Here is a 20,223-nt window from a genome sequence, read left to right as displayed (position 1 = left end):
TACGGGGAAATAGTTATTTTTCTCCCCGCAGCGTTCGGTTAAGTGCAGGCGCCAGGCAGGTTAGCAATGCTATTAACCTGGTGGCATATATATCTATATCGTGCCTCGAAGCTTTTCCCCTCCTTTCAGAGGTTCATCAGGAGGCTCCCAGATATTGTGGCATAACGTTCTAATGGAAACAGATATTAATTCATTCCTGCTGTTGTTAGTGCTCTGTATTGTATTGGTTTTATTTGCAGAGATACAGCTGGTGACTCATACAGTCAATTCTCCCTGGGAAAAATCTTGCAAACTAGTTCTTTAGAAGGAAGAAAGCTATTTTTCTAGTGCCATCTATGGGTAACTATATTGTAAGTCACAGTCTGATTGTGACATGCCGAAGTAGTGCTGTTGCTTTAAAAGCATTCAGCAACTATTAGAAGTAACACAAGCACATGACACAGGAAGTGTTGTGCTTCAGAAGCATCCAGCAACTAGAGGGGTTAACACAGCCACAGGAGAAGGGGAGTGTTTTAGCAGAGCCTCAGGGGGATTGTGGGGAAGTTGTTTACTGTCTGGCTGGAGCTGAAGAGAAAGGTAGTGTGTGTGTGTGTGTGTGTGTGTGTGTGTTCTGTATCTGGCAGAAGCACCCCTTCATTCAAGTCAGGAATGAAGCTAAGCACAGGTCAGGTAGAGTTCCTGAACTAGCAGTTCAGAGTATTGTCAGGCAGAAAGATAAGGACTGGAAGAAATGGTGTCACAGGGATCATCTCCCTCAGCAAACCCCCCCCCCCCCCACCTCCATCTCACTGTGCTGTAAAGAATGCTGTGTTCATTAATGTGTCTTTGCATTAGAACTGTTCTATCTTGTATTACTGGGAAGACTGTGAACTGCTGTGCTGCTAAGGAAACTGTACTGTTTGTCACTGGAGCCTGTTGCTCATAAGACTTAACTTGCACTGGTTGTGTGGCTTCTTATTAAATGCTACTGTTCTACCGTTTATGAGGACTCTTGTCAAATATGTCTGGTCAGCAAGTGAAACAACCTACGTGTCTGTGCCTGAGGGTCAGTACCCCTGTGTGCCTGAGAGAAGCTGCAGAACATGGTCTTTGGTCGCCCTGCGTAACTGTTCCCCCAGGATTCCAAAGAATTCATGTAACCTGTCCCGCCCCTATCTGAAACTAGTGGCGTGCGTGTAACATGATATATTAAAGGGATCTTCTTAGAACACTATGCCCCCTTCCCCACACATACACAAACTGTTTATATGGTCATGTTGCTCTCTGAAAGGTAATGTCACTCACACTATTATTGATGCAATGTGTTGCTCCCTGACTGAAAAATAGCTGTTTTAATTCATTCATATGCTAATGAGCCTTAGGTGCTCTGGGAGGGTCAGAGCACTTCCCTTTCCTCTGCCTGGCTAGCTGTATTCACAACCTTTCTCTGCTTGACTGACAGCTCACTGGCTTCACTACAGTCGGTGAGCTATCTGTCAAGCAGAGGAAGGTTTGGCTGGGCGTGAAATAAAGCCATGGAGGCCGAGACTTGGGAAGTGCTTACACACTCCCAGAGTAGAGCACTTAACTCATTTGCATTTGCACTAAAACAGTGATTTGTCAGTCAGGGAGCAACAGTTTGCATTAGTAAAAAAGCAACATGGCCGTATAAACAGTTTGGGGGGTTAGATCATTCCGACTGCTTTTCCTTTAAACAATTTTGAACATGACTATAACCAGGGCGTTCAAAAAGCTGCATGATAGGCATCTCGTCCAGCCAACCAGGACCCTGCTCTGTAACACCCAATTAACTTTTTTTTTTTTTTTTTTTAAGCTCATTAGGTGCCAAATACTTTGAGTGCTAATATCACCACAACAGAGTGGCAAATCTTAAAAAAAAAAAAAGAAAAAAAAAAAGGACTTTATTCTTCTCTGCAGCCGCAATTATGCTGCGTGTACAGTTCATCATGAAAAATTTGGTGACCGGTTCCTGTTTAACTCCTTCAAGTGCTCTTGCCTTTGATGTGGGCTTCGGCGCTGAGCCCATATCATTCCCACGGCTGTCAATCGGTGATGGCATTTAACTCTTCCGGCTGGAAGCGCGTCATAAGTCTCGCCCATCGGCGACCCGATCACATGATCGGGGAGCCCCAATGGGTTCTCATGACAACCAGGGGTCTGCAGAGACCTGTCATTGTGAATCTCCTGTGAACAGTGACCTGTGGCTGGCGTTCATAGGAGATTGATTTTTTGCTATACATAGCTGGGCTGAAGCGTAGCATCGGAAGATCGCAGCTTCTGGTCTCCTAAGGGGACTATTAAATAAAGTAGGAAGTTTTTAAAAAAAAAAAAAGGTTCAAATAACCCCCCCACCCCGCCCAATTAAAAATAACAACAAAAAAATGCACATCACATTTAGTATTGTTGTGTTCAGAAATTTCCGATTTATCAAAATATAAAGTAAATTAATTTGATCGGTAGACGGCGTAACGAGAAAAAAATCGAAACTCCAGAATTAGGTTTTTTTTGGTCGCCGCAACATTGCAATAAAGTGCAGTAACAGGCGATCAAAACATTGTATCTACCTCAAAATGGTATCAATAAAAACATCAGTTCGGGGTGCAAAAAATAAGCCCTCACCCAGCCCCAGATCTTGGAAAACGGCAACAAACGCAAAAACTTTTTCATATAAATTTCAGATTTTTTTTTTTTTTTCACCACTTAAATAAAAAAAAAAAACTACATGTTTGTTGTCTGCATACTCGTACTGACCTGAGGAATCATATTACCAGGTCATTTTTGCCGTATAGTGAATATTGTGGAATTTCACTTTTTTTGCAATTTCACCGCACTTAGAATTTCTTTCCCTTTTTCCAGTACACTATATGGTAAAATCAATGGTGTCATTCAAAAGTAAAACAACCCCCGCAAAAAAACAAGCCCTCATATGACTATGCGGACAGAAAAATAAAAAGTTATGGCTCTCGGAAGAAGGGGAGCAAACAACAACAAACGTAAAATCGCTCGGGGTTAAAGGGGTTAAGCTCTTAATGCAGGTCCGTTGTCAGTAATTTACCCACTTTCAGTGAGTTGGAACTGTCATGGCAAGGTCTTCTCAGTATTCAGATTACCATGTTTTGGTAAAACCTTTTCTACCCTATAGAATAGAGGCTAATTTCTAATTTACAGTTTATCAGGAGGCTTCAGTTTGGTTAAAACTGGTGCAAACTGAGGGTCTTTTCCAGGAGCAGACTAACGATCCTGCCAGCAAGAAAGCACCTAGAAATCCCAATGGAGCCATAGTTTGCTGCGACACAAATGGAGTTCAAAAGGACTGTTTGTGCTTTTTTTTTTTTCCCCCCTTCTCTATCACATCTGCAAAGGAGAGAGTATAGCAGTAAGGCTATGTTTGCACATCATGTTTTTTTTGCATCAATTTTCTGCAGCAAAACCTGATCTTCAAGGGCAATTTGTTCAGGATTTTTCGTGCTTTTTTTGGTGCATTTTTTTCTCTTTTTATGCATGTACATAAAGTTCTGTGAAAAAAAAAAAAACCTCATTGTATTTTGGCATCAAAAACGCTGATACAATTTTTTTTTTTTCCAGCCTTTTTTTTTCACCACCCATTACTTCCCATGGGTGAAAAAATGCTTAAAGACGTGACGTGCTCTATTTTCCGAAAAAAAAACATGCAAGGCACAAAATCCTGAACAAAAAAAACCATGATGTGTGAACAGAGAATTCCGGCTGGTACTGCAAAAGGCAGCTGAAAATTTGCATAAAAAATGCATCAAAAACCACTGAAAAAAACATGATGTGTGCACATAGCCTAATACTGGGCAGAAGTGGCATCATTCCTCTCATACACACAACAGCTAGGTACGCCATAAGCAATCTCAGCCATTACCTGATTCCTGGGATTTGGCCAGCATTGCCCTCCCGTGTGTCTTATCTGGTGAATACTATCATGTAACCACTAAACCAGAAGACATGGATAAAGTCATCTTGATCTATTCCGCATGCATGACAGGACCTGTGACAAGCTGCTGGTCCCTGGCCAAGCACATGGGTAGATGCTGTCCACTGTCATCTGCTCCTGGTTCTGTTTGCTCTGATACATTAGAAGAGACTCTTGCGTGTAATATTCTTCAGCGTACAGTATATCCATTAAAACTTTAAGCTTTGTTTCATGCTGTTCTCTGTGCTGCTGTATGCCAGCTGAATTTTACTAGGATGCAGGCAGTAATCTCTTGTGTGCCAGGAATCTAGTATCACTGCTTACTAAAGCATGCATAAAATGTATCCAGATGCTTTCTATCCCTGTCTCTATTCTTCTCTCAGTAAGGAGAATGCCTCCTGATCTACGGCTGCCTCTTGCCTGCTATGTAGATCATTTTCACAAAGGGTTGTCGTGTGTGCAGTCTGCATAGTAATGAGTGATGAAGGAATTTCAACATCTTATAGAGGAAAGGTTTGCAGTCTAATGAAAAAATGCCTAAAAATGCTATAGTATTAATAATAGTGATATCATTAATAATGTATATTCTCTTTGCATCTAAGCTAGTGTTTAAAAAAAATTGTAACAAAGATATATACTGTATATATTGTATTTTTGATATTAGTTCCTCTACCAATGGAGCATAGCCCCGGTGTTGTGTAATTCTTAAAGGGATTTTGTCAGCAGGTTTTGGCTATGTAATCTGAGGACAGCAGCTAGGGGCTGAGACTCTGATTTCAGCGATGTGTCACTTATTAGGCTGTGTTCTGTTGTTTCAATACGATGACTGTTTTATCAGCAGAAGATGATCACTGCTGGACAGTGAGCCGTGCATCCTGGTCCAACTCTGCCCCCTCCTCTGATAAACAGATGCTCACTGTCAATATACAATGTACATACAGTTTGGACTGGGCTAGCTTTCTGAGCTCTGCTACATGCTACACCTAAAAACTCTGATTGCGTAACAACTGCTGCACCCAGTAAACTAAGTTACATCGCTGGAATCAGGGTCTCTTTCCTTTTTATGCTGTTAATTTAAAAAAAACTATTAGACTCGCTCCCTCTTTAGTAGTCTCAGTCTTGGTTTAGCATTAGCCTTTTCACTACTTTATGAGCAGTCAGACCATTCTTAAATCCATTTTGACCTGTGAAATGCCAAGCAATAGCCATTTTTTACACAAGTTAAGTTATGTAAAGAATCTGTAAAGTGTGCTTAATTTTTAGCTGTCTGAGGTAGTGGGGATGAACTGCAATGATCTCGCCCTATACAACTGCACACAGACTTGCGGGATTTCTTGTCTCTATGTAGCACATCTTCAGAAACAGCAGCAGCATGGAGGAGATTATACAGCAGCACTGAGAAGTGTAGCTGTGAACTCAGCACCGAGATGAAATAAACATTATCTAGAAGCCCTGATCGGCCTATTCTGTGTCTCATCGCTTTTTTCTCCATAGACTTAAGGCAGCTGTAATCTTGATTCTGCTGGCAGCTGCAATCTTGATTCTTCAGGCAGTTAATCTTCTTTTGACCAAGACTGATTTTAGCGGTTTCTTCAGAGTGGATAATGAGTTCAGAAGGCGGATTGGTGAATAAATGGGGCTCATAAGTGGAGAAAGAAGCAGATTTCTCTGATAAAACTTATTACAAAGTTTCTTATATTTACTTGTATTAACCGGTTCCCGACCGCCCACTGTACATAAACGTCGGCGCTGCCTGGGCTCTGTGCAGCGCCGACGTTTAAAAACGGTGGGTGGTCCTGCAAGCGCTGCGATTCCGGTGCAGAGCGATAGCTCTGACAGGGCACATCATCGGGACCTGATTTGATCAGGCCCCAATGATGTTAACCCTTTGCTGCCTTCTATATGCCGCGATCTATAGTGGTCAGACACAGGAACATTCAGGTCTTTGGAGATGGACTTGTAGCCTTGAGATTGCTCATGCTTCCTCACAATTTGGTTTCTCAAGTCCTCAGACAGTTCTTTTGTCTTCTTTCTTTTCTCCATGCTCAATGTGGTACACACAAGGACACAGGACAGAGGTTGAGTCAACTTTAATCCATGTTAACTGGCTGCAAGTGTGATTTAGTTATTGCCAACACCTGTTAGGTGCCACAGGTAAGTTACCGGTGCTGTTAATTACACGAATTAGAGAAGCATCACATGATTTTTTAAACAGTGCCAATACTTTTGTCCACCCCCTTTTTTAGGTTTTGTGTGGAATTATATCCAATTTGGCTTTAGGACAATTCTTTTTGTGTTTTTTCATTGAAGACAAATTAAATGAAGAGAATAATACCAAAGAATTTGTGATTGCAATCATTTTCAGGAAGAAACTGAGTATTATCTGACAGAATTGCAGAGGTGCCAGTACTTTTGGCCAGCACTGTATGGTGTCCTGCTGAGCTCAGCCCTGCAGCTGAGTCCAACAGGAGACACTAACTGTGAAACAGTCAGAAAAGATGTCATGCAATGTAATACATGTCTATTGTATTGCATGACATCAGTGATTAGAAAAATAAAAATTAATGTCCCATACAGGGACTAAGTAAAAATGTAAAAAAAAATGTTTTCAAACTGTTAAAAAAAAAAAAATCACAAAATAAATAAAAATAAATAAATAAAATATTAAACCAATAAATCCGTATATTTATGCAAAAACAAAAGTACACATATTTGGTATCGCCGCGTCCGAAACAACCCGATCTATAAAATTGTCACTAATTAACCCCTTCTGTGCACACCGTAATAAAAATAAATAAAAACCGGAGCAAAAAACTGCTTTTTCATCATATCACCAAGCAAAAAGGGGAACAAAATGCGATCAAAAAAGCAAAATGGAAATAAAAATGGTACCGCTGAAAACGTCATCTTGTTCCGCAAAAAAAAGCTGCCATACCGCTCCATCAGCCGAAAAATAAGTTATAGCGCTCAGAATAAAGCGATGCAAAAAAATATTTTTTCTATAAAATTGTTTTATTGTGTAAAAGCGCCAAAACATAAAAAAATTATATAGTAAGTGTAGTATCTCTGTATACGTACTGACCCGAAGAATAAAGCTGCCTTATCACTTTTACCACATGCAGAACGGCATAAAAAAAAAAAACTCAAAAAACAATTCCTGAATTGTTGGTTTTTGTTAATTTTACCTCCCAAAAAACGGAATAGAAAGCGATCAAAAAAGTCACGTGCCCAAAAATGGTACCAATAAAAATGTCAACTCGTCCCGCAAAAAACAAGCCGTCACATGACTCTGTCGGCCGAAATATGGAAAAATGATAGCTCTCAAAATATGGCGATGCAAAAACTAGATTTTGCAAAAAAAGCGTCTTAGTGTGTGACAGCTGTCAATCATAAAAACCTGATATAAATCTGGTATCTCTGTAATCGCACCGACCCGAAGAATAAAGTAATCTCATCACTTATACTGCATGAGGAACGGCGTAAAAAATAAATAAAACCAATTCTTCACCTGCTACTGATTTGTTTATTATGTCTCCCAAAGATCGCAGTAAGGCTCTGCTCACATTTATCCTGCGCTCTGCGCTGAGCACTTACACCAGAGTTTCCGTGTAAATCTCTGAAATACGTGATTCAGACGGAACCCATGATGGAAGATTCCCTGTAATGAGGCTGATATAGGCCACTGTGGATGCCATCTGGCCTGTGATCCCACAGTGTCAGTTTTTTTAGGCGTGCATAAAAGTGCTTTTGGCCACAGTTTTGTGCACTTCTGAAAAAAAGGACACCGCTAAACAGAGGCCAGACGGAGTCCAGAGTAACTCTGCTGCCTCATTACAGTGAATGGATCCCACAGGGGTTTCATCTGAATTACATCACTTGAAAATTTAGATGGAAACCCCGATGTAAGTGCTCAGCCTAAAGCACCGGATAAATGTTACGTAAAATGTTCCCAATAAAAGCTTCAACTCAGTCCTCAAAAAAAGCTAGTCCCCACTCAGGTCCGTCATCTGTTAAAAATATTCCAAGTTACTGGTAGCAGAAAGGCTCTGGAAAGGCGAAATGGCCCTTGCCCCTCAAAAGAAATTCAGAAAATTTTGTGCTCCCAAATCCAAATGCCTATTCTACAATAATTTGTTCTCCAATTGTCAAATAGCGCTCCGTCCCTCCCAGATCTCGCCGTATGGCTAAGCGGTACGATGCAGCCACATATGGGGTATTGCCACTTTTAGAAGAAACTGTGTGAAAATGTAAAATCTGAGGGTAAAACATTTTTTTGTGGTAAAAATATAATTATGATTTTTTCACTGCCCAATGGTATAAATTTAAAAATTAAACAATACTCACTACTTCCCTAGATGAATTCCTTGAGAGGTGCAGTTTACAAAATGGGGTCACTTGTGGGGGTTTCTGCTGTTTCGGCATGTCAGCGACTCTTCAAATGTGACATGGCGTCTGCAACCCATCCCAGCAAACATAGCGCTCCTTTCTTTTCGGAACCCTGCCGTACACCAAAGCAGTGGTTTTTCCCCACATATGGGGTATCGGCGTACTCAGGAGAAATTGTACAACAAATTTCATGGTGCAATTTATCCTATTACCCTTATGATAATGAGAAATTAGGGAATGAAAAACATTTTTTGTGGGAAAAATGGGAAAATTTTATTTTTACGGCTCAATATTATAAACTTCTGTGAAGCACCTTGGGGATCAAGGTGCTCACCACACATCTAGATAAGTTGCCTAAGGGGTCTAGTTTCAAAAATGGTGTCACTTGTGGGGGGTTTCCACTGTTTAGGCACATCAGGGGCTCTCCAAACGCAACATGGCGTCCGCTAATTATTCAAACAAATTTTACATTCAAAAAGTCTAATGGCGCTCCTTCCCTTCCGAACCCTGCAGTGCGCCCAAACAGTGGTTTTCCCTCACATATGGGGTATCAGCGCGCTCATGAGAAATTGAACTACAAATTGTGTATTCCATTTTTTCCTGTTGCCTTTGTGAAAATAAAAAAATTGGGTCTAAAGTAACATTTTTGTGAAAAAAAGTTAAATGTTCATTGTTTTCTTCCACATTCCAAAAATTCCCGTGAAACACCTGAAGGGTTAATAAACTTCTTGAATGTGGTTTTGAGCACCTTGAGGGGTGCAGTTTTTAGAATGGTGTCACTTTTGGGTATTTTCTGTCATAAAGGCCCCTCAAAGTCACTTCAAATAAGATGTGGTCCCTAAAAAAAAAAATGTTTTTGTAAATTTTGTTGGAAAAATGAGAAATCGCTGGTCACCTTTTAACCCTTATAGCTCCCTAACAAGAAAAAAATGTTGGTTCCAAAATTGTGCTGATGTAAAGTAGACATGTGGGAAATGTTATTTATTAACCATTTTGTGTGACATATCTCTCTGATTTAAGGGCATGAAAATTCAAAGTTTGAAAATTGCTAAATTTTCAAAATTTTCACCAAATTTCCGATTTTTTTTCCACAAATAAACGCAAATGATATCGAAGAAATTTTACCACTATCATGAAGTACAATATGTCATGAAAAAACAGTCTCAGAATCTGGGGAATCCGTTGAAGCGTTCCAGAGTAATTACCTCATAAAGTGACAGTGGTCAGAATTGAAAAAAAATTGGCCTGGTCACGAAGGCAAAAACAGGCTCTGGCGCGAAGTGGTTAATGATTCTCACAAAGCTTGTTGAATTTACAACAGCCATTTAAAGGGGTTCTCCATATATATATATATATATATATATATATATATATATATATATATATATATATATATATATATATATATATATATATATATATATATATATATATATATATACCATAATGTATTAAGGGACTGACTCCTCTTAAAGGGATTTTCCAGGTAAATAAATATTGTAATTTCAATAAACTTAAGTTAACAGATAATTTAGTTTTCTAATCTACTTCACATTTGAAAGTTGGTCTGATCTTCGTCTACAATCCTCAGCCTATTGACAGGTCCTTTCCCTGGTTGTGTCCCACATAGCAAAGTATTTCATGTGTCTGCATGTTAACCATGGCATGAAGTGTGCTGAACTGCAATGGAGCTTATAGGTGAAAATAGAGGGACCTTTTAGAAATATATTAGTAAATTGCATACTTTAACTTCATAAAGATGTAATTTTTTTAGCTGGACAACCCCCATAATCTCTTTCCAGTCGTTTCATTAGGACTTCTAAGCATCAATTTACCAGGCAAAATCAGCTGTTTAGTGGGGTATAAGACGTTGCATCCAGGGTACTCATAATATTCCTTGTCTGTGATGAGAAATGAAAGTTGGTGGGTACATTTCTTATTTTTTAGTTACTTTTGATTAATAAAGAATCTTCCGTTTTACGTCAAATATTAAACTCTGCAGTAAAGGCTTGATAATAAGGAATAGTTAGTTTACAGAAGACTTTGGGGAAAGCTGAGCAGTGTTGTGTTTTGCCTTCTCCTGGCTCTGACAAGCTGGCAGTTCCAAGACTTTAGTATTTTAGAAGCCAAGAATAAACCCCAGCAGTATACGTTTCAGCTCTTTTAACCAGTAGTTCTATAGTTTCTGTAAAATCATCATAGGGATTCTATTGCAGCTCATTATAGTACTTGTTTTTACTGTATTGCTGCTTATTATAGAATAGATACATGTACAGAGAAAGCATTTCACTCACAAATGTGTGGAGACTTCAATACAAAGTCTGAAGAAAATGTCTAAACCTACTGGTTTTGGTTTACACTTACATTCCCCCCCCCCCAACAGTCTACACTATGTTCACAGCAGGACGGTCTGCATTGCCTGAGATATAATTGTGGGAACCTTTATGACAATGTGCTGTTTTTGTCACAAATGTGTTTCCTGTATTTATAGGAAGTGAATTGTTTTTCTCATACATTTTTATGTTCTTTTCTGTATGCAAAGATATAGTTTCTGATGTTTTCAACTTTTATTTAGTGGAAATCTAGAAATGTTTTAGGTTTTGTCTGTCATTAAAGGGGATATTTTTAATGTTATGTTGCTTTAGTTAGCCAGCAGGAAAATAAGCAAGTTCGTAATTGACTTGCAATGTACTTGCTTTATCTATCTGCTGTCATTCTTCTGCAGTGAGAGCTTTATCTTACATAGCGTACAGTTGGTTTCCATGGAGCTTGGCCACTAGTACCTGCCTAGACCCTGGCCGAGGGTGCATGGTGGTTACATTCCAAGAAAGGGTTTTAAGAAGCTCTCCCATCAACGTTTTTATCCTCTTAATATATTGCAATCATCATATTATATGGCACTGTGTACATACAATTGCTCATTTTGCCTTTCTACCCAGTAAATTCTTCTTTTTATCTGCTCTATGCAGAAACAGGAAGTCTTATTTCCCCTGCATGATCATAATCCTCTTCAGCTCCTGACCCAGCTGCTCTCTCCTCCCCCCTGCCACAGACTTTTGCAGAGACTCATGACTCATACAATGAAATTAACTTCCTGTCTCTACATAGAGCTTAGAAGGTTTAATTAAGCTAGTCAGTTTTTAATCACCTGCTATCATAGACCTAATGAAAACAGAAGAATTAACTAGGTAGAAGGGAAACGGAGTAATTGTAAGAACACAGTGCTATATAATATGATTTGCAATATATTAAAAGGATTAAAGCTTTGATGGGAGTACTTATTTAACTCCTAACATATCAGCCACTCCTCTCCTGCCTATAGATTTCTATACAGCAGTTATCTGCTCACTTCTCTCCTCAGAGCTTTCATCTCTTGATAAGCGGATGTTATATATATCTTGCAAAAGCTTTCAGAGCTGGTCTCCTAATCGGGGCTCTCTAAGCTATCTGCTTGTTCAAATGCCCAGTTACTGTGTAAATCTCGTGACAACAGCATAGACACCAGAACAAACCACTGATGGCTGAATGTGTTACAGCAGACCTTGTGCTGAGCGTTATAGTTGTATTAATACTACAGCTCTGCTACTTACCAAAACTGTCACTCGAGGAGTGATCATCACCCTGCCAGGAACAGGAAGTGAATGAGATTGGAAAGCTGTCTGCTGATACAATTTAAGAATAACACTTTAAGGTCCTTCTTGGTCATAAATCTTGTACACATTAGCATCAGCCAGTATTCTGATGAATGTTGGCTTAGGATAACCTAAGGCCTCTTTTTAGAATAAGGGTCAAACATGTTGGATTTTCACTTATGTTATTCTTTGCTACCCATAAGATGAGCTCTGTCATCCCGAAGCTGCCACCTTCCTACATTTGCTTTTGAAATATAATTTTGTCATTGTAGCTAGAAATTAGCTTCTGTCTCTTGGTTTAGCGCTATTTTCACTTGGTTTGTGGTCTAAGTACATGTCTAACTACTAAAGAAAATTAATAAGATCCCTAAAATAACCTTTTCTAACTGGCTTCTAAAATCTACAGTAATGTGTTTACACCTTACTGTAAAGCAAGCCTCCAGGAAACATTTGTGTGTGTTCATACTTGGCAATATGCTTTCTACAACCTGTCTGGGTTAGTGGATACATGGACATTGCATAGATACAATTGGGCATAATTTAGCCATGTATTTATTCCAGATTTCTGTTATGTTAATTAAAAATATGGTACGTTAGCTGAATGTTCTATAATAAAAGCTTCATCCACACTGTTCATGACGCGACAAGACTCGCGTCAAAAGTACCGTCAGGTATGCAGTTGACTATGACAGAGGTTTCTGGCATCGTATGACTGCCCAAGTACTGAAGCGTACTCTTACCCAGCCATATCTCATGTCATCACTTTTAGCAAAGGTTTCCAACACTTCTGCTTGTCAAAATGCTTTAATATAAACCCAACAAATTCATCTAAACATATTTCTCTATTTAACAAACTTTAAAGTGAACCCGTCACCAGAAATAATGCTGTTAACCTGCAGATATGGGGTTAATCTGCAGGTTAACAGCATTATGTACCTGGCTTCTGCACACAGCTGAATGCAGTAAGGAGAAAATTAACTTTATTCTCCCCGCCAGCATTCTGTTTGTCTCGGTCGGGGGTGGGGAGGGGCAGTGCTTGTTCTGTCATTGCTCTGAGAAGACAGAATGGCTGCTGTAACCGCGCCCCCCCCCCCGGCCCTGACTGACAGCCGGCTGCAGTGCAGAGCGAGTGTCCGTTAGGACCGGAGGCACGGTTGCAGCGGTCGCTGTGTATACTCAGAGCAATGACTGAACCTGCGGCACCGCCGCCCCCATGACTGAATCCAAATGCTGGCGTGGAGAATAAAAGTTCTGTTTCTCCACGCTGCATTCGGCTGCGTGCAGGCGCCAGGCAGCATAATAACGCTATTTAACCTGCAGATTGACTGCAGCTTAACAGCGTTATTTCTGGTGACAGGTTCCCTTTAAAGGGAATCTGTCAGTAAGATCAGCCTCTTCAAACTGCATATAAGGTCATACCGGTCTTTGGGATGTAAATCCATTGACACCTTTATATCTGCTTTCTGTTGCTGCATTCTGGAGAAATTAGCATTTTAATTCGGACACAAATAGCACTTAAAAAGCCCCTGCCTCCCCCAGTTGTCTCCATGTCCACCACTAGTGTCTTTAGGTTGATTGATTGGCTCATTGTCTGTGTAACTTCAGGCACCAGGCAAGGAAATCAGATAGTCAACTTTTGAGAGAATGTGAGACAATTAACAGAATTGCAAGTATGGAAATCGCATACAAGCAGTCAAGAGACCACCCAAGCGCATGGGGGATAAGAGGCAATCATTATTTTTCTTCTTAGACAGGACAACCCATTTAAGCCATATACAGCTTTAAAACATTTGTCTAGACTTACAAAATAAGTGCATATCACCCCCTTTTGAAACTTTTCCTTCTCTCCCTACGTGTTCCCTTTTAAAGCCTCTGTTCATTTCTTTCATTACGTTTAGCGTGTGGTGTGAGACCTCCTGGCATATAATCTTAGTGTATTAATAGGTGTTAATGCACTGTGGGCCAAAGGAGTGTCCTCTTGGTATATGCTGGAGCGGTATGTGTAGTTTGATGGGGTTGTCCTAAAAGTAGGGACGCAATAAAAAAAAATATATATATATATATATTTAAAAATAAGCAACACATTTCACTGTACGATAAATCAAGCTCTAATAACACATTATATGGAAGATAGTGCTGCTGGCATTTCTCCTAAAATGTCATGTAACTATTGATCTCAAAGGAAACCACCTTCTAGATGTTTTAAAACCAGACTGCCAGTAGCAAGGAGATGTTACCCTTGCCACGGCTGATGATTTCTGGAGTGTTATCAGACAGGATTGCTGTGATGGTGACGTCAGGCTTCATTTTGTTCAGTTACCGACAAGTGTCTTCACGTAATTTCTCCAGTAAGCAATTACAGCTTCCAATCAAATAGTATAAGACTTTCTCCTAAACTTTTGTTTTTGCTGTTGCTGTAATTAACCTTGATATGTCCTGCAGTATCTCTTCTCTTAGTGGGGTTCTGCTTCCTGAAACGCTTCCTGAAACGCACTTAGGATCATTTTCAATGTAGTCCTCTACCTATCTGATAGTTCAGAGTGTTTTATTCTGATTCCTGGAATGTCTTGTGGATTAGATGTCATTGTCATCCCATCTTGATGTACCTTCATGTGTATCTAGTATACATTGTACTTGGGAATTCAGACATATATAATGTTATAGGAGTCTATCAGCACAAAATGACTGTTCAAATCCAGCTCAAGTGCTTGGGGCACCCTTGATGTGATCGAGCAGTTCAGTGCACCTTCCCATATGCTTGTATTCCATCTTTCTCTGCCTTCCTCTGTCCAGAACTGTCAATCAAGGAGGAGGGGTGGAGACGGCTGCAAAAGAAGTAGGTTGGAAGGTGCACTGAACTGTTTGGCCACACCTAGGGTGCAATTGCTTGTGCTTGGTTTGACCAGTCATTTTGTGCTGACAGACTCCCTTTAAATGAACTTTTCTGTGACTTCTTAGTACACCTACAATCCAGAGCTGTATTCACAATTCAGCTGAAATCTTTCAGACTTGTTGAGCTTGCACTGGCTCCTTATATTTAGCACTGTCATGTTTTCTCTTCTAATTAAGAATACGGTTTCTGACTATAAAAGAGGCAATAACTTTGTTTTAGTACAAGATAAGAAGCCCAATGCTTATACAAAGTGTCTCCGCTGTTTATGTAGATTATGTCTATATATAAACTGTAACAAAATGTGCGTTCGCCAAAGGTAAACATTATTTTTCCTCTTTCAGGGTCAGCTCTCGATACTTCAAGAGAAAATTGATCATTTGGAGCGGCTGCTAGCAGAAAATAATGAGATCATCTCTAATATAAGAGACTCTGTAATCAACCTGAGTGAGTCTGTGAAGGATGGTCAGAAACCCCCAGAAGCCATAAACGATAGTCGTGGATCATTTTCTCCGCTGTTGCCCTCTGCACCCGCATTGCTTCCAATCAATAAAGAGGATTGTCAGTTTGCTCCTGCGAGTGGTAGCCAAAAATCTGATGTCCAGGTAAGGGTCTCCCAGAAAATGAAATAAACCTCGGAAAAGGGACTGAGGTGGGAAAATGCTACCTCTTCAGCTTGTGCCTTATTTTCATTACCTGGGTACAGATTCCCGAATTTATGTATTTTAAAGCATTTTTTGTGATATTGCAGCCACCAAAAAGCATAATTTTGGCACTCTTTGAATTTTTTTCGTTTACGGTATTTTCTGATTGGGTTAATTATTATTTTTATATTTTAATAGGACTTTTCTTAATGCAGCAATAGCATGTCTATTTTTTCACTTTTTATTAACTTTTATTTTTAATGGGCAGAAAGGGGGGTGATTTCAACTTTAATGTTTTTCTTTTTTTTTTCTTTTCACTATAATTATTAGTACCCTTATGGGTCACTTCATGTCAAGTGAACAAACTAATTTTTCCTCTATTTTTAATTCTTTTGAGATCTTGTTCTCTGGAAATGTGTTAGAGAATGCAAAATGTGAAGGGGAAAAAAAATGCATTTTCATATTTTTTTTTTTTTAATTCATTTTCAAAGTTTTGAAAAAATGTGAGCTTCTACGTTGCGTGCCTTTTACGTTTCGCCTCATAACTCAGGCCAGAACCAAAATGGAGAAATGGGGGAAAAAAAACATCATTGCACTCAGAACTGTACAGGCTTTCATTCGATCTGTCACAAGAATATCTTTAACCCCTTTACAACCCATGACGTCTTAGTACGCACATTTGCGTACCCCCCTGTTCAGTGAGGGCTGCTGCGCTGAGCCCTCAATGAACCGAGCACATGTCAGCTGATTCTTACAGCTGACATGTGCCCGCAACAGCCGCGGGTGGAATCGCGATCCACCCGCGGCTGTTAACATGTTAAATGCCGCTGTCTCCGACAGCGGCATTTAACGCGCGCTTCCGGGTTGCGCGTCATCAGCCCCGCCCATCGGCGACCCCGTCACGTGATCGCGGGTCACCGATGGGTGGGCATGACAACCCAGGGTCTGCAGCAGACGCCTGTGGTTGTCATGATCTGGTCGCTATGAGCGCCACCTAGTGGTCGGCGCTAATAGCACAGGACCATTTCTGCTGCATGCAGGGGATCTGACAACTGCTGCTTCTAGTCTCCTATGGAGACTATTGAAGCATGCAGTAAGTGGAAAAAAAAGTTTTTAAAAATATAAAAAAATATAAAAGTTTAAATCACCCCATTCAAAATAAAATATAAAAAAAAAAACACTACATAGACATATTTGGTATCGCCGCGTTCAGAATCACCCCATCTATCAATATAAAAAAGAATTAATCCGATCGGTTAACGGTGTAACGAGAAAAAAATTCTAAACGCCAGAATTACGTTTTTTGGTCGCCGCAAAATTGCAATAACGGGCGATAAAAACATTGGATCTACCCCAAAATGTTATCAATAAAAACGTCAGCCCGGCGCACAAAAAATAAGCCCTCACCCAGCCCCAGATCACGAAAAATGGAGACGCTACAGGTCTCGGAAAATGGCGCTATTTTTTTTTTTTTTTTACCAAATTTTGGAATGTTTTTTCACCACTTAAATATGAAAGAACCTATGCATGTTTGGTGTCTACGAACTCGTAATGACCTGGAGAATAAGAATGGCAGGTCAGTTTTAGCATTCAGTGAACGTGGTAAAAAAATAAAATAAAAAACAACTGTGGTATTGCACTATTTTTGCAATTTTACCGCACTTGGAATTTTTTTCCCGTTTTCCCGTACACGATATGGTAAAACTAGAAATGGCGTTGAAAAGTACAACTCGTCCCGCAAAAAATAAGCCCTCACACGGCCATATTGACCAAAAAATAAAAACGCTATGGCTCTGGGAACAAGGGGAGCAAAAAACGAAAAAGCAAAAACGACAAAACCCAAGGTTGCGAAAGGGTTAATATTTTACCCATGCGGACTCTTAACACACAATTTTGAAAAGCATTTCCAAAAAAGCTATGATAGAAAATTTTCACATATGCCTCCTATGCTCCTAGCCGCATCTGTATAAAAATTAAAGTTGGGATCTTGAAGGGATCATACTTCAAAATATAACTATATGAACAGCGTCAATTTGAAAATCTCAAATTCAGATCTGTTGAGCTTGTCGTCTGAAAGGGTGGTGTCTGTTTTCCAAATAAAATAAAGTTTCATTACTTGTCCTGATCTTAAACCAGGCAAATCATTAGATAAATCTATAGTGGATACAGTGGAAGGTTTTTACAATAGTGATGATGTGAGCCGAATTATACCTGGCAAGAAAGACAGTGTGTCTATGAAAGTGAACGGTAGGAAAACTCATGTCCATAAGAGGCTGGTTCTTTCCAATTTAAAAGAGACCTATATATATATATATATATATATATATATATATATATATATATATATATATATATATATATATATATATATATATATATATATATATATATATATATTTTTTTTTAATTCAGCTTCTGCTAAACTAGGATTTTCAAAATTTGCTGCCCTGCGACCTAAGAATTGTGTCCTGGCTGGTGGTCATGGTCCGCACTCAGTATACATATGTACAGCACACCAGAACACTAGGCGTAGGATTGAAGGAGGAAAGCTGAAAGATATTCGGATTGGTGAGTCCAACCTTGGTGATTACGAAGTATGTGTCTCACATAATGTGTCCAGAACAGAGTTCAAACTGTTACCTAAATATCTTTAAAAAATGTCCAGTAATGGCTCTCCAAGAAAAAATATTAAATCATTTCGAAGAGGCTATAGTAGATAGTATAACTCATTAAGAGTGGATATCTGGTGACAGATGGACTTTTGACACGATTTCTAAAAGTGCAGAAGACTTTGTAGAACGTTTTTGTGGCCAGCTGATAGTCCTTAAAGGGTTAGTCCAAAACCCAAAGTAAATTTCAATTAATAAATCTTTAAAAACGAATGTAATTCAAGTCGTGGTAAAATTCCCTACCCTTAACTTTGTACTGGTGTTGTGTTTTTATTACTCGCTTCTTTTGACGATTCGTTTAAGAATCCCCAGTGCATGATGGGTTACTCAAACCAATTGTCATCTGCTAACTGAAACTGCTGTCATTCCCCTTTCTGGCCTGAAACAAATTATCATCCAAGGGGAGGGGGCTGGGGCATCCCGACACTCCCCTTCTTTTGTTTGCTGCCCTGATACAATTGTCATCTGCTGGCTGACACTGCTGTCACTCCCCTTTCCCTCCTGTCATTTAAGGGGAGGGGGCTGGGACATCCCGATACTCCCCTTTCTTTGATTGTCATCCTGAAACGAAGCGTCATCGGTGACGCTTGTTTCAGGGGCTGGTCCCTGCGCTGTCTCCCCCCAGTGCCCTGTGCGATGAGCGCCGTGTCCGGCCTGTTGTCTGCTTAGCTGAATAGTAATAATCCGGCTCTGCTTACAGTCAGAAATAAAATACAAAGGTGTAGTTATGATATCTGAGTGCTTACTTCATGATTCAAAAGCAGTTCCATTTGTTTAAAAAAAAAAAATTGATTTCATTGATAAAAACTGACATCCTACCAAGTTTGAGCAAGGTCTACTACTTCTCTGATGTCTCTTCTGCAGTGTAAAAATAGGAAAAATTTTATAAATGTATGCCATTACAAGAAAGATTTTGGAGTGGAATCTGACACTTTTTTTGCCACAGCTCATGGCAAAGGTGTATGTGATGGTTTAGGAGACGCTCCGTGAAACATCTTGCAGCTCGAGATGGCTTCCCGAAGCCACATTCACACCAAATCTTAACACCCATGCAACGTTTCAACTGGAGTGAGAAAAATATTCCTAACATCCAGTTCATGTAGTGTACAAACCGGGACTACGAAGAAGAGGGAAGTTTGTTAAAACATTGGTTTCTGGAAGCAGAACCCAACAAAGGAACTCGGCAATACCAGACTCTCATTCCATGTAGTGAAAAATAAATAAAAACAATGATTTTTTCATTGAGCAGCGACAGTGAAGTCCATGAAGTGATTGAAGGTGTGAAACAAGATTGACAATGGATGACATAGCTGGTTATGTGACCTGTGAGTATGATCGGCACTGATGGCTAATGGACTCTCCAAAGACTATGATAATGAAGTAGAAGTGACTTTTTTGCACCTTCTGGTTCATCACCGTCCTTTGTGTATCCAAAAAAACTAGACATGATAAAAGTAAACAAAAATCAGATATTAACTCATGTAGAGCCAAACCCCATAACAGAGATTGTCTGCAAGATTACATTTCACCCAGTAGAAGGGACAAATTGATGATAAAAGTTCAGTGTAAAGACTCAATATTAATTGTTTAAGACTAGTTCATATTGTTTTATATTATAGTTTGATGATTTAACTAATGTACTATTATTTTTAAAAACTTGAAAAAGGACTTCTAGTGACATAATAATAAAAACATTATTTAATGTATATTTAAAAAGGTGTTAAAACTATTGATTTAATTTAGCATTAAACATATACGATTAGGATGAGATTGTATTTGGAAAATCACGCTTCGAAATATGATCCTACGGAGATCCCAACTTGAATCCCTGAAAAAATTTAATCAAGAACACAAGTAACACACATGCATTTTTTTTTTTAATTTATAACCTTTATTTTGTCTGAAATCGCCCATCAAAATTTAGAATTTGACTCCTCAAAAACAAAATATCAGCAAACATAGTCTTGTGACATATCATATTAAAACCTATACAATTTTGAGCAAAATGTTGCCTCTCCCATCTCTTTACCTCAATTCTAGACCGATACACGATAACAAATGTAAA

At 39.3% G+C, this 20,223-nt stretch overlaps 1 protein-coding gene across 1 annotated transcript in view; it reads left to right on the top strand.

Annotated features, from left to right (window-relative positions):
• The window catches only part of MAN2A1 (mannosidase alpha class 2A member 1), a 165,178-nt gene that overhangs the window by 15,589 nt on the left and 129,366 nt on the right, over positions 1–20,223 (top strand). Inside the window, exon 2 of the mRNA XM_073677488.1 lies at positions 15,190–15,450. Coding sequence (XP_073533589.1) covers positions 15,190–15,450 — 261 coding nt within the window. The remainder of the gene's footprint in view (positions 1–15,189; positions 15,451–20,223) is intronic.

Source organism: Phyllobates terribilis, unplaced genomic scaffold (assembly GCF_046119375.1).
Source record: "Phyllobates terribilis strain yellow unplaced genomic scaffold, ASM4611937v1 Scaffold_1__5_contigs__length_1240528914, whole genome shotgun sequence".
Lineage (NCBI taxonomy): Eukaryota > Metazoa > Chordata > Amphibia > Anura > Dendrobatidae > Phyllobates > Phyllobates terribilis.
This window is presented reverse-complemented; position numbering and strand designations above follow the sequence as displayed.